Source organism: Lepidochelys kempii, chromosome 18 (assembly GCF_965140285.1).
Source record: "Lepidochelys kempii isolate rLepKem1 chromosome 18, rLepKem1.hap1, whole genome shotgun sequence".
In the NCBI taxonomy this organism is placed as follows: domain Eukaryota; kingdom Metazoa; phylum Chordata; order Testudines; family Cheloniidae; genus Lepidochelys; species Lepidochelys kempii.
The window spans coordinates 8793575-8815158 of NC_136397.1; the positions used below are offsets into that span (position 1 = coordinate 8793575).

The 21584-nt window shown below is 49.8% G+C and overlaps 1 protein-coding gene across 3 annotated transcripts in view; it reads left to right on the forward strand.

Annotated features, from left to right (window-relative positions):
• The window catches only part of IGSF21 (immunoglobin superfamily member 21), a 265009-nt gene that overhangs the window by 156553 nt on the left and 86872 nt on the right, over window positions 1–21584 (forward strand). For all 3 annotated transcript variants that reach the window (XM_073316767.2, XM_073316766.2, XM_073316765.2), the window contains one exon: window positions 2931–3052. In XM_073316767.2, the coding sequence (XP_073172868.1) occupies window positions 2931–3052 (122 nt within the window). The remainder of the gene's footprint in view (window positions 1–2930; window positions 3053–21584) is intronic.

Consider the following 21584-nt stretch of genomic DNA (forward strand, 5'->3'; position numbering starts at 1 on the left):
TATTTGCAGCAGCATTGGATTCATGCACCATAAATCTCTCCTTGCTTATGGAGAGCTAGGCTCCCCATTGCTTGCTGAGCCATGGGACACATGGACTTTCTCTCCCCTATGTTTCATCCTTGCCCCTTCCCTCGCCTAACACAAGAACTAGGGGTCACCATATGAAATTAAATAGGCAGCAGGTTTAAAACAAACAAAAGGAAGTATTTTTTTCATATAACGCACAGTCAACCTGTGGAACTCCTTGCCAGAGGATGTTGTGAAGACCAAAACTATATAACAGGGTTAAAAAAGCACTAGATAAGTTCATGGAGGACAGGTCCATCAATGGCTATTAGCCAGAATGGACAGGGAGGGTGTCCCGTGCCTCTGTTTGCCAGAAGTTAGGAGTGGATGACGGGGGATGGATCCCTTGCTGATGCCCTGTTCTGTCCATTCCCTCTGGGGCACCTGGCACTGGCCACTGTCGGGAGACCGGACACTGGGCTAGACGGACCCTGGGTCTGACCCCGTATCGCCGTCCTTATGTTCTCGTGGCAGCTGGCGGAGCCACAGCGCAGTGATGTAGGTGGGCCGACAGCAAGTGCACAGCGGGTACAAGGGGAAGAGCAAATCAGGGAGCTCCTTTGCGGTGCCCCCCACTCAGGGTTTTGACCCAGGGCTACTCCGCAAGAGGCACTGTCCTCGTCCATAGAATCATAGAATCCTAGAATATCCGGGTTGGAAGGGACCTCAGGAGGTCATCTCGTCCCACCCCCTGCTCGAAGCAGGACCAATCCCCAACTACATCATCCCAGCCAGGGCTTTGTCAAGCCTGACCTTAAAAACCTCTAAGGAAGGAGATTCCACCACCTCCCTAGGTAACGCATTCCAGTGTTTCACCGCCCTCCTAGTGAAAAAGTTTTTCCTAATATCCAACCTAAACCTCCCCCACTTGCAGTCCACATGCAGCCAGGTCCCTCGCAGAGTGTTCAGGGTTTGATTTTTATCAGGAAGATGCTGAGACAAGCAGCCACACGGCAGGCTAAGTCATTTAAGTGGATCTAAGGCGTGTGCGCCCACGCAGCCCTGCTGCTTGGGAAGGCTTTGAAAGCCCCTGCCTGTTTCTTATGGCACCAGCACGGTGCAGGCGAGCTCCTGGACCCTCCGGCAGTCTGCGGGAATTGTAGCCCCACTGCCAGACCTCAAAAGCCAACTGTGTAAATAGTGGATCAAAGTTTCTTTCTTTTATTTTATCCTCTCCTCTGGATTATTTTTTGTTCTAGCTCTCTTCCATTTACTTTTTTTAAAACTTCATAATAATTTGTTTTTGAACAGCCTTAACCACAAAAAGTAAGTGTGTGTGTGTTGTGGGGGGGGGGGTTGCATTATAAATCTGGGAGCTTTACAGAGAATGGAGTCGGGGGGGGGGCACACGACAGGGCAACTTAATCCCCAGCAGCCTTTTACAATAAGATTCCTTTAATGAGAAAATCAGATCAGCTGGCTGGAGATAGGAGTCAGAGAAAATGAAGCCAGAGAAAAGGCCCCTGCTCTTGTGATGGGATAGCAGGGAGCTTTGCAGAGATAACAGCCTAGCAGATGAGAGTGGGGTGTTTTTTTTAATCGTTTGTGGGAAAAGGAAATAAAAATTTAAAAGCGGGCAGAAAAGATGAAGGGAGACGGGGAGACACCTTCAAGGTTTGCACCTTTTCTGTCTTCTAGCTAAGGTCCTTACCTAGCCCCCATGACAAGAGCATCTGAGCCCCACACAATCGGTAAATAGAGTCAGCGTGCCAACACCCCTAGGTGATAGAGAAGTGATGTTATCCCCATACTATGGTGGGGTACTGAGGCCCAGAGAGACTTGCCCACAGTCACCAGGGAATCTGTGGCTGTGCTGGCAATTGGACTCAGGTGTCCTAAATATGAGGCTACTACTCTAATCACTGGACCGTCCTTCCTTGTCTGGGAGGAGCTGGGCGTTGGGTAGGGCTCAGTGATGGTGGTCTACGGTTTGGGGGATTGTGTGAGGAGGTAGATTAGTTTGTGTTACGTTTCTGTTCTTGCTTGGTGATTCCACTGGATCTTGGGGTAACTGATGGGTCTGTCTGTCTGAGGGCACATGGAGCATTGGATGGGCACTCTTCTATTGTGATTTATAAAACATGTGATAAACAATTTTGGAGACGGGTCTGGTACCAAACTCCCGGAGCTAAACACCCTCAGACTCTGGTCTCTATCCCTGTAACAGGTTGGCCAACAACTCTGGATTGGAACCCCTCTAAACTTGGTAGTTTGGGCCAGTGTCTGATCATTAGGGGAAGTAGCTCTGCCCTCCCCCTCTCTCCCGCAGATTTTGGAAGGTGATCTGGGTTGGCAGGAGATTGAGGGTTTGCTGGCTGCTGGGCTTTACTATCAGCTAGCACTGACAGGGATGCAGAGGCAGCATGGGGTGGATGGCGTGGGGCTTGCGAGCTATGGGAACTAGCCCCATGAGCCGCATGGTTGGCTATTTTCTGTGTAACTTTCACTGACCAACAGAGGTCACTCCCATACATTGTGAAGGAGGAGGCTCCAGGTCTTTCTTCACCATGAAGACAAGACAAGATGGGAAAAGCCCATGGCCCCATGCAGAGCTGTGTGCTGGGGAAACGTATGTTTTTGTTGCACAGGGTTTTGAGCTAGGCTGGATCATGGTTGATGAATAAAAAAGCCACCCCTGCTTTAGCCTGAAAGCTTGTGCATCAAACGTAGAGATGGAGCCAAATGGAGACTCCAGATCTGAACACCTCCTAGACTCTGAGGGAGTTTGGCTCTGAACTTGGTAGCTTGGACCCATCTCTGAATCAAATGGTGGTCCAGTAAGATGTACAATGCTGCTTTGTCTGTCTGCCCATTTAGGACAAGCCCAGCTATCAAATTCTTATACACATGTTTGTCCTTGGCAGGTAACAGATGGTGGTACCATCAAACAGAAGATCTTCACCTTTGATGCCATGTTCTCCACCAACTACTCACACATGGAGAATTATCGCAAGAGAGAGGACTTGGTGTACCAGTCAACAGTGCGGTAAGCCATTCCGCCTCCATTGAAGAGGGTGCTCAGAACTTTCCTAAGTTATATGAGAGAGCAATTTCAGAGGAGTCCACTGGGTTAAAATATTGGCAGGAGGAGGGGGGAGAGATTGTGTGTCTTCATCCTGGTCTGAACGGTGCAAACCTACCATGAGGCAAACCATGCACAGACCACTCATTTTTAGGAGAAGTGTGACATATATAGTGTATTCTCTCTGATGTAATGTACTCCACTGTCAGTAAATCATTACAGAATTGTTTGTGCCGGAGAGATAACGAGTGAGAGAGAGCACAGGCCTGGGAGTGACTGTAGCCTCGGGGCCTTATGCCAGAGAGGGTCGCAGCCGAGAATCGCTAGCAGAGCAAGGCGCCTATCTCTGTGCGAGGGGCGGGAGGTAGCATACACCCCCCTGGTCAGCCTCTCCTGTTGGCTAGCTCAGGCGTGCTGGGTTGTGAACCACTGTTGAAGGAGTCATCTCTCCCCATCCGTTGCCTCTGCGCCTACCTCAGGCTTCATGAATCCCAGTATGTGCCTGTGATTTTCTAGGTGCCTGTAAGTTAGTTGTGGGGCTCAGCATCACAACACCTAACGCCTGTTCTGCCTCCAGGCCCTTCTAACTGGTCAATAACTGCTTGAAAGGAGTGCAGGCAACCGGAAGCTTTAGCCAGGACTCATTGGCTCCACCGAGCGACAGGTGCTGGCATCAGATGCAAACGCGGTTGTCTGTCCATCCCCTTTATGAAGCCCCGGAGTTGCTGAAACAATTTTCTGGTCAGCAGTTGAACGGCTGGGCACTGCCCGCTCTGTCTGGTGACAGGCCGCAACATTTGGGATCCTTCCCACAAAGATATAGAGCCAGAGCCCAGGTGAGAGGATTTGACAGCTGTGCAGAGGAGGCAGGCAAGATCCTGACGGTCAGCAACCTCGTCCACGTTGATGCAACCTCCCTGATCACCCGTGGCCCTCGCCTCTTCCTCACTGTGACCCTATCCTGGTATCTAGCTCCTCCCTCCCCTCCCCCCCCGGAAAGATGAAGTTTGAGCCCCCAGTGAATTTTCACTCCCAGTGAAATTTTGCCTGCTGCAGCATGCTGCGGGCTCTGGAGCATTCCAGGTACCATTTCAGAGCCCTAAGGAAGGCACCAGAGCCTGGTCTGGATGCACCTAGGCTTCAACTCCATATTTTGAGGTGTGCAGGGCCATAGACCAGCACTTGGACAGTTTAATAGGTGGGGCCCCCATATACAGTTGTGGGCTTCCCATAGGTCTAGAGTCAGCCATGGCCCGGGTCACCCTGAGGCAGCAGAGGGCTCTCCAGTACCAAAGAGGCTTCGGAGACTGGGATTAAGGTTACGTAAAACATTACTGTGTCTGTATGAGGTCTGAGCTGGGCCATTCCGTTCTCCAGCAAAGTTCAGTTCTGTCCGTTGCTCATATCATAGAATATCAGGGTTGGAAGGGACCCCAGAAGGTCATCTAGTCCAACCCCCTGCTCGAAGCAGGACCAATTCCCAGTTAAATCATCCCAGCCAGGGCTTTGTCAAGCCTGACCTTAAAAACCTCTAAGGAAGGAGATTCTACCACCTCCCTAGGTAACGCATTCCAGTGTTTCACCACCCTCTTAGTGAAAAAGTTTTTCCTAATATCCAATCTAAACCTCCCCCACTGCAACTTGAGACCATTACTCCTCGTTCTGTCATCTGCTACCATTGAGAACAGTCTAGAGCCATCCTCTTTGGAACCCCCTTTCAGGTAGTTGAAAGCAGCTATCAAATCCCCCCTCATTCTTCTCTTCTGCAGGCTAAACAATCCCAGCTCCCTCAGCCTCTCCTCATAAGTCATGTGTTCCAGACCCCTAATCATTTTTGTTGCCCTTCGCTGGACTCTCTCCAATTTATCCACATCCTTCTTGTAGTGTGGGGCCCAAAACTGGACACAGTACTCCAGATGAGGCCTCACCAATGTCGAATAGAAGGGAACGATCACGTCCCTCGATCTGCTCGCTATGCCCCTACTTATACATCCCAAAATGCCATTGGCCTTCTTGGCAACAAGGGCACACTGCTGACTCATATCCAGCTTCTCGTCCACTGTCACCCCTAGGTCCTTTTCCGCAGAACTGCTGCCTAGCCATTCGGTCCCTAGTCTGTAGCGATGCATTGGATTCTTCCATCCTAAGTGCAGGACCCTGCACTTATCCTTATTGAACCTCATCAGATTTCTTTTGGCCCAATCCTCCAATTTGTCTAGGTCCTTCTGTATCCTATCCCTCCCCTCCAGCGTATCTACCACTCCTCGCAGTTTAGTATCATCCGCAAATTTGCTGAGAGTGCAATCCACACCATCCTCCAGATCATTTATGAAGATATTGAACAAAACCGGCCCCAGGACCGACCATTGGGGCACTCCACTTGATACCGGCTGCCAACTAGACATGGAGCCATTGATCACTACCCGTTGAGCCCGACAATCTAGCCAGCTTTCTACCCACCTTATAGTGCATTCATCCAGCCCATACTTCCTTAACTTGCTGACAAGAATACTGTGGGAGACCGTGTCAAAAGCTTTGCTAAAGTCAAGAAACAATACATCCACTGCTTTCCCTTCATCCACAGAACCAGTAATCTCATCATAAAAGGTGATTAGATTAGTCAGGCATGACCTTCCCTTGGTGAATCCATGCTGGCTGTTCCTGATCACTTTCCTCTCATGCAAGTGGACTTCCTCTCATTCCTCATCTCCAAGGGCTTACAAAAGGCCATGATCACAGTGTGAACTCCACCCTCTGAGGCCCGGGATGGAATCTCATGAGTTTGGGTTGGCCTCCTGGGGCCCAATTCTTCACAGCCCAGCATCTTGCGCGGTCACTTACAGCAGTGCCGTGGGGCTGGAATGTTACCGGGTCTGAATTGTTGCATTCTGCACTCACGTGGCCCTGGTGCAGGGAACCGGAGGCTCATACCCAGGGGCTCTCCTCTCTGGAGCCCATGTCAAGCATGGTAATGTCTCCAAGGACTGCGACTGAAATCAGGACGCTCAGTCGCTCTGACCTTTTCTGTGCCCATTCCACTGTCATTGCCTGGAGAACCCCTGAGGAAGAGGCATATTGGAAGCCAATCAAAGCGCAAAGCATGGCCAACAAGCCAACCACGCATTGTAAATCATAATGTTCATCCTCATGACAAAGACCATGATGAGAAGGAGCAAGAATCCGCCTTGCCAGTTCTGTTGTGGCAGCTCCTATCTTCCTCTCTTTCTCTGCATTGTCTCTCCTGACCCAGTTCTGAATATCTGCCGATCTTTGCAAAGGCTGATTGGAAACTTGGATGCTAGTACTTTGTCTCATGATAGCTGAAAGTCTGCGAGGCTGCTTTTTAGTGAAACGAGAGCAGCTGCTTTTGATGGACATGTCAGGACGTGACATGTTGGTGCAATGGTTCTTTCCTACCTGCGCTCATCCAAAGAGCGAGGGGGGAAGGGAGGCGTTAGAGAGGAAGAAAGCTTTTAAACTAAAATTAAGGGAAGGGAGCGGGGGGAGGAAGCCAACAACCCAAACATTATATGAAGAGGAATCAAGTTAGAGGCAAGGGCTGCTGGTGCTTTTGCTAGATTGGCGACAGGACTTCAGGGATAAGAATGCCACATTTACATATAAATGAAGATATTTACAAATTAATGCATTTCAAGCAAGAGAAAAATCCCGGCATCACAGCTGTCAACGCTTCATCCTCTCTTGCAGTGGGAGAGGGAGAGAACGAGGCGAGGAAGATTACCAAAACGCATGATAGCAGGAACGGTGCAGTTTTCAGAGGCAAGATGCGGGGGCGAACTGTGCTTGCTCTGATAGCTTCTCCCTGCCCTTAGCCCTTTCCTTCGGGGCAGGAAAGACGGGGCATTTAAAGGCAGAAAGAGCGTCCAGCCATCCAGTATAGCCTGAGCATCTCCCTGGAAATTAGGAACGGATTGAGGAGCTTGGTACTCTAACAACATGTAATATAGACAGAATCCCCATAGTTCCTGCATAGAATTGTCTGATGAGCTCCACCTGTTTTTCTCCTTTGCCTGTTGGTCCTGTATGTTCAGGTAGCCGTTTGTGTCCAGATCTTCTTCTTGACTTAGTTATGATGACCTAGGCTAGATCCTCAGGGGCTGTCAATTGACATCACTCCATAGGCTTCCAGGGACAGCTGGCTGAACATTCTCAAAAGCACCGAAGTGATTTAAGAGTCATGCCAGGTTTACACCACAACATTTTGTTGGCATAGCTGTGTTAATCAGGGGTGTAAAAAACTCACACACACCCCCCAGCTGACAAGCCATGCTGGCAAAAAAAAACATTAACCCAGTGTATCTGCAGTTACGTCAGCAGAAGAGGGCTTCTAGCTAATATAATTTGGGGAGGTGTGTTCCTGTGCTAGCAGCATCTACACTAGGAGCCTCTACCAGTACAGCTATACCAGCAAGGCGTTTGTACTGTAGACAAGGCCTAAGTCCCAGTCTGAAAAGTGGCATAGGCACTTAGGAGCCTAAAAGACTCATTCAAAGTCAATGGGACTTAGGCTCCTAAGGCACTTATGTGCTTTTGGAAATTTTACCCAGAATCTTTGTCAATGCCTAGAGAACTGTAACTATGATCAGGGCTATGTACCATATGTACAGTCCTTGATCCGAAGAGCTCTCAGGCTAAACAGACGAGATAGACAGAGGACAGGAGGGGAAACTGAGGCAGGAAGTGATGTGCTCAAGTCACACTTACAGGTCAGTGGCAGGCCAGGGATAGAACCTGGGCATTCTGAGTCCAGTCCAGGGCCCTACCCACTAGGCCACACTGGCTCATCAAACCATTGTCACAGATAATTGTTTTAATTACTCATTGCAGCACGAAACACCCTGTTTTGTCCCAATCCCAAAATACATCAGTGCCTTTTTTCCTAAGCCAAGGCAACTACATTGTAATTGATCTCTATTCATAACTCACTCCACATAGACGTGAATCATTTGGTCGGCCTGACCTGTCCCTTTGATTCTCACAAACATTCTCCCGATGATAAGGTGACTGCAGAATTGCTCACAATACTGTACTTTCAATGTGATCCCATTAGGGCTTTATATAGAACTAGGGATTCTGTGGATATGTGGCCAATAAATTCCCTACTGTCTCCCCCCATCGTGCATACTCGCACACAAGCGCGTGTACTCAGCAGTTAGGGTTCCAGATAACTTTACTGCACAGGTCTCCAAGGGAAGGTACCGCATGACAGACTGTTGGCCATTCAAGCCTCTTTCTCAGCTGTTTGTTAGGACACGAACAGCCATTCAGGCGTTCCCTGGAGAGAGAGGGACCTGCTCAGGCCTCACCATGTAAAAAGAGGAGCTTTGCCTTTCAATTTGTACTGCTCCTTGCTGGAGAGTGGATGTGGTTTTTCCAGGAGGGAGAGGAAAGTGTTAGGAGGACAGGACAGGCCACCTAATTGCCTGCCGAATGGAAACAAAATCATGCCTGCTCTGATGACATCGATTTCATTTCAATTCCCTAAATAATGAAAAGAAATTATTTCTTCCTAATGCACCTCTTTCTTTTTGTCACGTTGTCACTTTGGATGGGCTAGCACCAGCAGGAGAGTGAATTTGTGTGGGGGGGTGGAGGGTGAGAAAACCTGGATTTGTGCTGGAAATGGCCCACCTGTTGATCACTTTAGATAAGCTATTACCAGCAGGACAGTGGGGTGGGAGGAGGTATTGTTTCATGATTTCTGTGTGTATATAAAGTCTGCTGCAGTTTCCACGGTAAACATCTGATGAAGTGAGCTGTAGCTCACGAAAGCTCATGCTCAAATAAATTGGTTAGTCTCTAAGGTGCCACAAGTACTCCTTTTCTTTTTGCGAATACAGACTAACACGGCTGTTCCTCTGAAATCTTTCTTTTTGGTGTCCTTTCTCTCTCTCTTGTTTGGCCCCCTTTCCACCCTCCTTTACTTCTTCCCCATTTCCTTTTTTTTTCTCCCTCCCTTTCCCCCTTTACTCTCTATCCCTTCCTCTCTTTATATTTACCATTTAGCAGCTAACCTTTCCACTACACTCTCTGCTCATCTTTCTTTCTTTCTTTCTCCTGCATTCCCTTGCCCTTTCTTGTCCACTCCTTGTTGAAAGTCATTTTCTTTGTAACACACTCATAAAAAGAGAGGGAGGGAGAGAGAAGCTGCTAATTAATTAATTAGCTCTCACTTGTTTCCCTGTTTTAAAGCCTGGCCTTGGACTCCAAATCAGACAATGTTGTATTTTTCAGCTCTGCTTGATTTTTTTGTGCGGTGTTCTCTTCCAGGAGGTTGTGGGTAATATAGACAAAATCCTGGCGCTCTGGAGCTGCTCCTTCCGCTCTGCCTTCACCTGAGCGCGTGGGCTGTGGTCTGTCCATGCCATTAGTGTCCTTCCCCTGCAGGCCAGGACCACCCTAGTTAAGCTGTTTAGGGGTGCACTTTGACATAGTACCCTGCCAAGTGCCAGCCTGGCGGATGGTAGGCACCAGGATGTACTCTGCCTCCACTCCCCCCGTGGACTCCAGCCTTGACATTTGGAATATTTTTCTGTCCAAGGCTCCATGTGTGACCACCACCGTCTCGGCCAGCACCAGGGATCCGCAGAGCTGACCACGTGGGTCTCTGTAGCTTGAGCTGAAGAGCAGGCTCTGTAGCGGGGGTGGAACAGACTCACATCCTGAGTCTGTTCCAGGCACGGGTTAAGACACACGACATGCTCGCCAGTGAGTTACAAACTGTCTCTGCACAAGCCACTACGTGTAGAATGGCCACCGCTACAGATGGAACCAAGGACCACCAGAGCGAGAAGCACGCAGCCATCGTTACCGCTTGAGCTAAAGAGCCGGGTTCCTTTCCTGCAGCTGCAACAGACTCACGTCCTTGGTGTACGGGCCCAAAGGGGGATGCACTGACCAGTGGGCTACACCCACAGCCTAATGCACTGACCAGTGGGCTACACTGGCCGCATAGACTCCTCTGGCAAGCGGCCCCATTCTTGCACTGGCCTGTCTGCAGGTGACTCACCCGGCAAAGCAGCATTGCTGGGGTTGAGTTGCTTGTCACGTCCCAATAATGCTTTGAGCTCCAAACGCAAAGCCCTTGAGACTCACTAGCGCAGTATGTGACTCTGAGCTTCCTTGCGCCTGTCGGCACTGCACCCCAATCTGACTAAACTCCCCAAGTCCTGTCCCAATATGCACGGGGCTCGGTGGGAAACCTGGGATGGATTCTCTGGGAGCCCTTGTTCTTTAAAAGTTGGAGGGGTCATTACACGGATCACTGTTCTCCTTCCCAGTCAGGCAGGAGCTGCCAGGAGCAAAGGCTTCTGGGTACATAAGAGCATACATGGAAGGGAAGTAAAAGGAATATGCCTGGATTTGCAGTCCTAAAAAAAAATCCCTCCAGTGATATCAAATATAGCTCACCTGGAGCAGATGTCCATGTCTCATAAGCTGAACAGAGCTGGCCTGGATGGTGGGGGTGTGGGAAAACCTGGCCACTTTGCCCAGTGGTGCTGGTTATTCAGAGAGTGGCAGGGGAGAGGTGAACTTTGCCAAGCTATTCTGGCTCCAGCTAGACTTCACGCATGCAGCTGTGATAATCCCTGGATCTAATTACCTGATCATTAACAACAGAGGGTTCAGTCCTGTCCTTAGAGGTTGGGTCCATCCCATAATTTGGGGAAGGAGCTGCGGGAGGTGAATTTACATAAACTGCCATCAAAAATAGACTGAGGAAAGGAGGCCAAACATAAATAAATAAATAAAGGCAGAAAAGCTCATCTTCTGAGCAAGAAATCACTTCGAGGCGTGTCACCTTTATTACTAATTACACGCTTGCTTTATGGCCAGCATTACACAAACAAAACCGGAGCCTGAAAAATGTCAGGGGGAGACTTAATTTAAGTTAAAAAGGCCAGGATAAGGTATTTAGTTTTGCAATATTTCTTAAAATTAGAATGTGCTAAACGTATTTCAACTCTTGTTTTCTGTGCGCTAGGCAATAAAACGCTCCTGTATCCTCAGGAATGTATTGTTGCTTCCCCAGAGTGACTGCTGCTGGTTACTTAAACATGTAATTTTATTTTTGTGTGTATGTGTGTAGACAAGGTGGGTGAGGTACTATCTGTTATTGAACCAACTTCTTTAGGTGAAGGTCAAGAGACAATCTTTTGAGCTCCACGGAGCTGTTCTTCAGGTCTGGGAAAGGTACTCAGAGTATCACAACAGATTGTTTAACATGAGTAATTAGCACATATTCCAAGGAACCATTCAGGGTGAAGTGGCCTATTAACACTCCTGCAGTCATAGGATAAGAAGGGGGGTTAGTGGGTTACAGATTATTGTAATAATCCATAAATCCAGTGTCTTTATTAAGACCATGATTTTGAGTGTTATGAATTTAAGCTTCCAGGCTCATCTTTTGGAGGTGCTGTGCGGGTTTTCTTTGAGGACGAGGACTGAGAGGTCAGATATCGAGTGAGTGTTTTGTAAAGAGTGTTCGCTCTCAAGTGCTACAGTGTTTTTGTCTTTTATCGTGTAAATTTGTCTGAGAGCATAGTGATTGTCTGGTTTCACCCATATAGTTGTTGTTGGGGCATTTAGGGCACTGGACGAGGCATATCACATGTTGTGATAGGCATGTGTCAGACCCATGGATCTTGAAAGGTGTGTTGTGAGGGGTGTTGATCTTCTCAGCAATAGCGATATGTCTGCAGGTTTAGCATCTGGTGTTCCGGCAGGGTCTGGTGCTGCTTTGAGTTGGTGTGTCCTTGTCTGTGGGGAGTTTGCTTCTGATGAAGAGGTTGGGGGCTTGTCTGAAGGCCAGAAGAGGGGCTTCAGGAAAGATTGCTTTCAGGATGTGGTCCCCATTGAGTATGGGTTGTAATTATTCAGTGATACCCCAGAGGGGTTCCAGTGTGGAGTGGTAGGTGACAACTGGGGGGGGGGGGTGGTCAGTGTTTTTTTTTTCTGCATTGAAGCAGGTTCTGTCTGGGTCTTTGGGTGGCCCATTCCACAATGTGATGTCCTTCTCTGGTGGAGTGTCCTTGCTTGGTGAATAAAAGATATTCTCTCCTTCACCTTGTTTCTCTAATATCCTGGCACCAACTCGGCTACAACAGCACTGCAGACAACAACGGAACATGTCTGCGGATGCATTCTTGTGTATCTGTGCTCATATGCACAGAGGTGTTCATGTGTGTGGGCCCGTTTGTGTGGGCAATCTTGGGCACATTGCTCGCGTGTGTATGTCTGAGCACCCACGTCAGTGCGGGCATTTTGGTGAGCGCACCCACACGCATGCCTGGGCATTCTTGTGTGAATGCAGGCGTGTGCGTCCACATGCATGTATTTGTGTGCATGCCCGTGTGCATACACACATGCTTTGTTTTCAGCGAGCTGCATGGGGACCTGACTAATACCCAGGAGCAGGTGTGTTGGAAGAGGGTGCTGCATGAGGGCTAAACCTTGAATGTAGAGAAAGGAGTGCGCAGGATTGGAGGCACTGGGGGAGCTCCCTTTGAGACTGGCATCAGGGTCTTGTTAGTTAGGCCCTTGGGTTGCTTCTTCTGAGCATGTCTGGGGGGTGCCAGCCATCCCACTGCCTTGCTCCTTCTCTCTGCTCTGGCAGATTCACTGTCCCAAAGGAGGGTGGAGGAGAGTGCATGCTGTCCCTACATACTGGGAAGCTGGGAGAGGAATTGTGTCTCTGGAGCTTTCTCCCCCGCTGCAGAGCAGAGCAGCCTAGCTTTGTTCATGAGGCACGCTGGTGGCCCGTTGACACCGCTCGGCCCTCCGAATGTTGCAGAACCGGGCCCAGTGGCTGGGAATGTCTGCACAGTAGCCAGAGAGAGAGAGCAACGGTGCCCAAGGACTGGGGCAGCTTCGCGTTTGGGTTTCCCAACCCATTCCTTGGGCTTTAAGTGGGACCTGAAAGTCCCAATGCTCAGCACAGGGCTGTTCTACATTGTTCAGCATACACTGGTGGGGAGGGACAACCCCAGGTTGCTTGGGTGGCCTGGCTGGCAAAGAGGCCAGTGAGGGAACCTTCACTGTGGGGGAGGCTGGATGAGGCTGTCAAAGGAAGGAATAGGTTTAAGGTTAGATCTGCACTGCACTCGAGGCTGGCTGAGGGTCTGGAGTGGATGGGGATCTATGTTAAAGAGCAGAAAAACATGCTAGTGAGGCCACATCACCCAGGTGCGCGCCCCAGCCTGTATTCCCCTGTGTCCTAGATGCAGAGCGCCAGGTGCAAGCACTCCCCCACCTGGATCTCCTCCCACTTAAATACACGTACCAGTGGCATTGACGAGCCGGCCAAGTAGGAATTTTAGTGGAGCACATGGGTCCCCACTGGCAATACGTTTTGCCCCACACGTCGTGCCCAGCCCACGCGGCAGCAGTGAAGTGGCTAATTGACCTTGACAAGTCCAGCATCTCCCTGCTTAATGTGGAAGTTGTGATCTGAAGAGAAATGCACCAAGAAATCTGTTTTTTTCCTCCCATAGTTTAGGATTTTGGTTTCCTGGGTAGTGTGTGTTCTGCTCATCTGCTGGTTTGATTGCTGTAGAATTTTCTGACATGACTAATTATTGTTTTGAGAGTGTTTTTGAGGCTTTACTAATTGATTACACATTCCCTGACTTGACAGATTTTTTTTTTCTGAATGCAAATGGGTTTTGCTTCCAAAACCATTGTCTTTTTGCTTTGCTCTATATTTAGTCCCTGTTTTACATAGTGATACAGGATAGAGCGAGCCAGTGGGAGCTAGCCGTTAAAGCAGAATGTCTGGGTTCTTGTCCTGACTCTGCCACGGACTTGCTGTGCTGTCTGGGGCAAATTGCTTATGTCCAAATTTTCAAACAAATTCAGATTGAAAATAAGGCATGTATTTTTAACAGTGAGGCTAATTAGCCATTGGGCCAGCTTACCAGGAGATGTGGTGTGTTCTCCATCGCTGGCCATGTTTAATTCAAGATCAGAGGCTTTTCCAAAAGATCTGCTCTAGTTCAAGCAGGTATTGATGCCAGGAAGTCCTGTGGTCTGTGTTCGACTTAGTCTGTAGACTAAGATGATCAGAGGGGTTCCTTCTGGCTTTCAAGTCTATGAAAGCCAAGCAGCTAAAGTTAGGCACAAATCTATATTTAGCCGACTCAGAAAGTGACATGAAATTGATGCTGCATAGTACAATGGGAGAGGCGGAGGCCCACCAGCTTGGAAGTTATCTTGGAGTGGTGAACTGATCCCTCGTCTATGGTACTCTCTGCGGAACTGAAGGAGTTGCAAAAATGTCCTGAATTATCCTGCGCAAAACAGGCCGCGAGATGCTCAAGCCCAGAGCACGTTGCAGCTCAGAGACAAGCTGGGGGCATAGTAAAGCTACCTCCAGCCTGGGATTCTGGCCAGTGCATCAGAGTTGCGAGGAAGAAGGGAAATGGCAGAGAGCAGGGACGGGCCAGAAGAGCTTTCTGAAATGCCTCACTAATTCTCCATATCCCTGGTGGGACTCTTTTGCTTGCGGTGAGCACACAAATCCCCATCCTTAGCCACCCACCATCTGTCCCTTCCTACATAGGAAAATAGGAGATGCCAGCTAAGAGCTGCTTCTGGCAGTGACTGTCATGCCACCCCCTTGGCTGCTTAGCTAATGGAGTAAAGCTTAATCATGGGCCCTGCAGGAGGAAGATTTCTGCTCATCCCAGCGTGTGCTTTCAGCTCATGCCCTCAAGTATAACTTCTCCTTCTATGGTCGTCTTTCAGGTACAGAGAGAGCGTGGGTGTTTCCCAAGCTGCCAGTTACAAAAAGGTACTTAAAGGCTTAGCCCGGGGGCGCCCTGGGCTAATTATACACTCTGGGCAAGGAACCCTCTTCACGGCCACACACGTTCCTCGTACAATGAAACAGGGTCCCTCACGTGGCTGAGATGCAGGCCATTTACCAAGCAGGCTGGGATGCTTTCAGCATCGTGATGACCGTGGAACCAGTGGCCCAGAGAAGGGATGGAAAGTGCCTAGGACAGGTCCTCCCTTGAACCCCTCGCCCTGCATTTCTTCTACATTGAGATGCTGTCTCTGATGTGACTCCTCCTGGCCCATCCATAGCACCTCCCATCCAGAACTGGAACCACCGGATTGCAAGGCTACTTTCCCGCCCTTGGCCCCAGCCAGCTGAGGGCAAAGGAGTGAGTTCAAGTCCCCATCGCTGCCCAGGTTACATAGAAATGCAAATTCCCCAGGTCCAGAGCTGTCAACACAGCTCCTCTTTCCACCAGAAGAAACTTCACTTGGAAATCTCTCTCTCCCTCTCTCTATGTATACTGTAGAACTAATAGAATTTGCAGCCAGAAAATTTCACTCGCTCAATACTAAACACTTAAAAGCATCCATAATTGTCAGCATGGCTTGTGCAAATTGTCTGAATTACCGTGGAACAGAGGTTGTTTGTGGGAAAAGTGTTTTCACGCATTTGCCTTTTTCAGAGGCAAACAGCAACATTCCTCCTTCACAGTGAAATATTACCAGTTTTCGTAGGAGGTAAAAAGAGCCCATTTTCTGAATCACTGCCCCCCATAGAAACCTGGATCCTTCGGCTGTGTGACAACTTTGGCAGGGTCATTTGTCGGCCCGGCTCAAATGGATCACGGGAGTGCAAGGTTCCTGTATGGTGGTTATTATTTATAGGGTGCCTACAGTGTGCTAGGTGCTTCCGAGGCAAGGTCCCTGGGCTGAGGAGCTTGTCAGGCTCAATAGGCGAGGCACAGAAGAAGGATGGAGCATAGAATCTATCCAAAGCCTTGTGGGGAGCATGGCACAATAGATCTAAATGATGCAGCAGGGCCCTGTGATTTATGCGACAGCTGCGCTGAATTCTGCAGCACATTTAGGTTTTGCAGCAAATGGCAACTGGTGGGGAGATGAGAATTCTGCAAGGCACAAGAGCTGTGCCGATGGGGAAGGGGCCTGCTATTCAGAGCTCAGAAGCCGGGCTGGAGTAGCTCCGTGCTTTAATGTCTTCGGAGCTGGGCATCAGAGACAGGTGCCAGCCATGCAGAGCTCTTAAGCCCTGCAGGGATAAACTCTTACACTCTGTGAGGCAGGGGGATGCACCTGCTGTGCGGTATGGCCCAGCGAAGCCGCAAAGCATTCTGGCACAGCCGTCGCGCGGTTTAGGAGCTATGCTACCATCTCCTCCTGACAGCCTCCACGCAGATCGTTTTTTAGCCTCTTCTGCCACTCTTGCAGAAGTCTGCTCTTTGCAACCCACACTCCCCCAGCCATACAGCCCCCACCCCCGCAGAGCTCCCCAAGTGGCCGGTGGACCAGCTACAGTAGCAGGAGAAACAGTCATTTGTTTGGATTCATTTGGCCAGAGCAGAGATTTATGCTGCATTGTCACAAAAAAAGGTAAACTAAACAGCCCTTAATCGCATGATGGATGGAACAACGTGCAAATGACCAAGCCTTGGCGCTAGGCGCGTGCTTTGTTCGTTCCAGGGGTGTCTGTGTGACTGATGTCGAGTTTTTTTCAGGCGGGTGGTTTTGCAGGATCCTGATGCCCTTGTGAATTTGCGAAGCCCGTCCCGCATTTACATCTGTTCTAAGGAAAGAACAAGCCGGCCTAAAATTAAAAAAGCTAATCACATTTTGGGTCCACGTTTTCCCTGCCTATGTTGATATTCAGGAGGGTGCGGTGGCTCTGTACTGTACTTCCAACACACGCAGTTGTTAATACGTCAGTGAAGTGGTTTGAAATGAACGGCCACCAATCAGATTGCTCCATCTCCCATGCTCTCCCCCGCTCCCCCTGCCTGCCGATTCCCTTTAATAAGATGATGGTATCTAGAACTGTTTGCAATTGCTCTGCAATGGGACACGCTTACTGGTTGATGATGCAAATGCCATTTGCAGCTGACTGATATTAGATTAGATTAGATTCTGAGATCTTTGGGGCAGGGACCATGGACTAGATTCTCTCCTGGTACAAGATCAATCAGCATAGGAGAGGGGAAGCCTCAGCCACAGTAGCTCACGCTCCAACCACCCCTCCCCTGACTTACTTGCTCTCCCAACATCCCTCCTATGCTGGGAGGATGCAAAGCTGCAAACACAAGACCCAGCTGCAACCAATTTGAGCCAGCAGGGCCTTGCCCTCCGATAGTGCAATCCTCTACTGGCTGGTTGCAGCCAAATTATAGCCCATTTGCATCACCAGCATTAGTGATCTGGCCCGTTGGCTTCCAGTGTGTTTGTCCAGCATCTAGCAACAATGGGGCCTTGATCCTGACTGAGGACGGGAAGGTGCTAACACCGGATACACAAATCATAAAAACAGTGACAGTCACGTTACCGACCGGTGGTGCAATGTATAGAGACTGCTGCCACGGCGGCAGTATGTCAGTCAGGCAAAAGACCCACTGTCACCATTTGAATGACAGCCACGCACGCGCTGGTTTGGAGGCCTGATTTCTAACACCTGACAGGGGTAGCAGACAGCCATTGTTTCAGGCAGCCATGTGCACCGTCGGACAAGCCCATAGAAACTGAGTCTCGTGTGCCCCAAATAGACAGTAAAGCTTTACCCCGCTGTGCTGCAGTGTTACTGTGTGCTAGCTGCCTTCTGCACACCAGAGCAGACTGCAATATAGAGAGCTGTGCGGGGCAGGCGTGGAAATGTCAACGCCTTCGTGTGGAATACACAAAGGCTGCTTAGCCCGGGGAGACTGCCAAGACTCTGAAGTGAGGTTTCTAAACTTCTTGCACCGGCAGTTAAAGAGAAAACCGGCAGACACACGGTAGCCCAGGGCAGCTGCTCTGACTCCATCTGCGTTCCTTCGTGCTGCCGCTCTGTTTTCTCAAGTTGTAGAGTGGTTGAAACCATCGGAGGCGGTGGCGGCAGGTGATGTCTGAAGGTGGGTAGAGTGAACCTGCAGGACTCAGGATCTGAGTGTGGGCGAGATCTGGGTGGGGCAATTGGGTATGTGCCTATGTGCCACTGGCTGGTTTCTTAGGATTACCCTGGGGCGCTTTGGGGTTGCTTACTTTCAGAGGGTGGGTGGGAGAGGCAGGGGGGACAGAGTATAGGATCTAGATAGGGCCAGAAGCGGAAGCTGAGGTGCTGTCAAAGCCACTGACTCCGTCAGGGAGTGCTTGTAACATGCCAAGCCTCCGACTGGCTTCGTGCAGCTGCCATTTTCTTTTTTTCATCAGCTTCTCTGAGAAATGTTCCCTCCCATCTCCTCTGAAGGAGGAATTCCTCCACAGATTACACTGGCCGGAGGCCCAGCTTGGACAATAGTTATTTCAGAACCACTGATAGGTCTGAAGCCTGATCTCCTGTGACCCTGGCGAGCTAGACACAGGGAAGGGGAGATTCCTAGCTTTCCAGTGGGATGCACAGACTTTGCCTCTAGCCTGGAAAGGTCCAGAGATACTGCATTGTAAACTGTTCTCCATGGCCTTGCATCTTGGCCTTGTCTGTAGAAGAGTCAGGTGCGATAGGTAGCCACAACCCACTGACAGTTTTAAACACGACTCTCCTTGTCCTCATGAGAGGCAGACTCGCATTTAACAGGTGCTGGTTAAAAATAGCCAGTTAGCACGTTGCCGGTATAGCCAAGCCTCTTGCGGAGTCGTTTGCACCGGTGCAAAGTGGATGTCGGATGCGGCTGGTCGGATCTGGGTGCGTTTCACAGCCACATTGCACAGGGGTGCAAAGCAGGCAGCAGAAGAGGCTCAGAATGTTTACAAACTCTCAACAGCCTTTCTAAAGAAGTTTTCTCGCTGAATCGAGAAGCATCTCTGGGGTGCAGGATAGCATAACTGTTCTAGTGGTGCTCCTTTGGGCACTGACTGTGTAGCCAGCCCCAAATCTAATATTCTAGAGATGCCACTTGCTTAACAGACTGGTTCAGAAATGGGGCAGAAAGCTTAATTAGAAGTAGCATTGTTACCATAGTCTTGGAGCCTCAGTCGTGGCCCCGTACCCCATTGTGCTGGGTATTGTACAGACACAGGACAAAAGGATGGTCCCTGAGCGCTCTGCCCTCCGGGTCAACATTAGAACTGAGCAAATCACTAGAGCTGGTCGGGATTGTCCATCTCATGGAAGATTATGCGGTTTTGAATCTTCTTCTGTTGCGAAACAACAACAACAAAAAATTGAAATTTCCTAGAAGACGAAATTAAAAAAAATCATTTGGGGTTGATTGAAATATTTTGTTTCGATTTCAAGATTTAAAATAATTAAAAATGTATAATATTAAAATCTATTTTGAAAAGAAATGTTGTTTCAGAATAAGAAATTGAAATGGTCTGTTCCAGAAGATGGTACCATGGACAGCTTTCGGCTTGTCAAAATGCTTTTTTCAGGTTTTTTTCCAGTTTTTTTTTTAACTGACACATTTCCCTGAAGTGTTTCACTTTCGACCAATCGGCATTTTCCAATGGAAAAACATTTTGTCTCAGAATTCCAACCAGCTCTACAGATAATTTGTTATGAGTTAAAGGCCTGTGTGCTCGTTAAGTTCCACTTAACTTAAGGGCTGTTTTTGAGTATTTGTGCTTAGGTGAGTTTGGATTGGGCTGGACCTCTGACCTTCTTCCAAGTTGCTTCTTGTTCTCCAGCATCTCAGCTTTCATTAAGAAACCACACAAATATGTCTCTGGCTGTTATGGTTACAAAGGAAACCTTGAAAACATGAACTGAGTTTAAACTGATGCAGTGACCACTGCCTGAGTTTGCAGAGAGCCTGAAACTGTAGCAGTGAGATGTGTAAGCTCTCTGACCAATAGTTCTGAGAGGCGTGGGAGGAGGTTGGAAGAGTACCTCTGCCCCTCCCGCCACCCAGTTTGATCTGTATCGTAACTCTTGTGCTGGCCCTCAGCACAGGGGTGAATTTTACCCAAAGTGCTTTTGGGCTTTCGGAGGATTCATGTTACTGTGAATAATAATCATCCCTAGCTCTAGTACAGCACTTTTCATCAGTAGATCTCAAAGTGCATTACAAAGGAGGGCAGGATCCTGATCCCCATTTTACAGGTGGGGAAACTGAGGCACAGAAAAGGGAGGTGTCTTGCTCAGGGTCACCCAGCAAGCCCGTGGAAGAGCTGGGAATAGAACCCAAGTCTCCTAAGTCCCAGGCCAGCGCTGTAGTCAGTAAAAGAGAGCTGAATTGTTGAGTGTTGCTTTACTCTAAATGTATCGGGGTGACCTCTGAGCGTGCCAGGGCCTCACACTGCCGTGGGCCCACTACAGCCACTGCCGCGAAGGAGGGCGCGTCCAGAGGAGAGTACCAGCCAGTCTGCCCGCCAGCTTTGTGCCCTCCCGTAATCCTGCCAGCAGACCGGGAGCTCTCTGCGTCCTGCTCCCATGTTGTGCTCAGGCTCTTCTGCTTCCCCTGAGCCTTCCTGAAAGCTCTGTTCATCTCTCCAGGCCACCGCACCCCAGGCGAAGGAGGAGAAGGCACGCGAGTAAATTGGAGATGATGCTGCTTGAAATGATCTTGTGATGGAAGCCGAGCGCTGTCTGGAAATCCCAGCTCTGTGCCAGCTAGGGGAGTAACTTGCTCAGTGACTTAGGGCCTGCGTGCGCAGTGACTTAGGGCCTGCCGGGATTTTCCAGGCTTTTTGTTTCTTTAATTCAATTTTATGATAAGGACCCATTTTCAGTGCAGGGGTAACAATGATCTTACTGAGGACCTCCTCCTTCCTGGCCCTGGGGCGCCATCCTGCAAGGGGGGAGGTGAGCAGCATCGTGACATCCAATGGGCTTGGAGCCAATGGGCCCGATTCTCAGTTGCACCCTCTGGCCCCTTTACGCCACTCTGGGTACGGCCCTCTGAGAACACGCCCTGGGCATGGGGCCTACGTGGTGGGGAAGAGGCTTGAGAAGCACAGCCCTGAGACTGTTCTGATCCATACCCTGGGCTGGGCTTAACGTGCAGTTGCGGGGAGACCTGAGGACTGGTAGCAGGGGGTGTGGAGGGCGCTCAGCCCTGACAGAATTGGGCCCTGAACGATGAGCTTCTGGGCACTCTACCGCTGCCCTCTCCCAGCATGCTGCAAAGCTGGAGTGGCTCCGGACCCCAGCCCTGAACGTCGCCAGGCTCTGGGGTTTTGACAGCCTGAGAGCTGTTATGCGTTCAAGTCATGCACCTCTGAATGGGAGACAAGGATGCAGGCAGGTGTCACCCTGAGACCCAGCATAAGGGGTAGACCCAGCCCAGAGCTCCCTGTAAGGGGGGGAGGCCAGGGGATGGCTGCCCTCCCAGACAGGGGAAGTGAGGAGCGGTTGCTGCTTGCTACGGGGGAGGGAACGAGTTCTGGATAGATGGTCTGGACTGTGTGAATGAAATACTTCCCTTCTTAGGTTCTAGTCCCCTGAGCCCCACAAGGGGAAATGTAACCGCAGGTCTAAGCCCTGGCAGGTGCAGCCAAAAGCCTCAGCCTGGCAAGACGGTAACGCCCTCCCACCCAAAAAGATCGGTGTCCT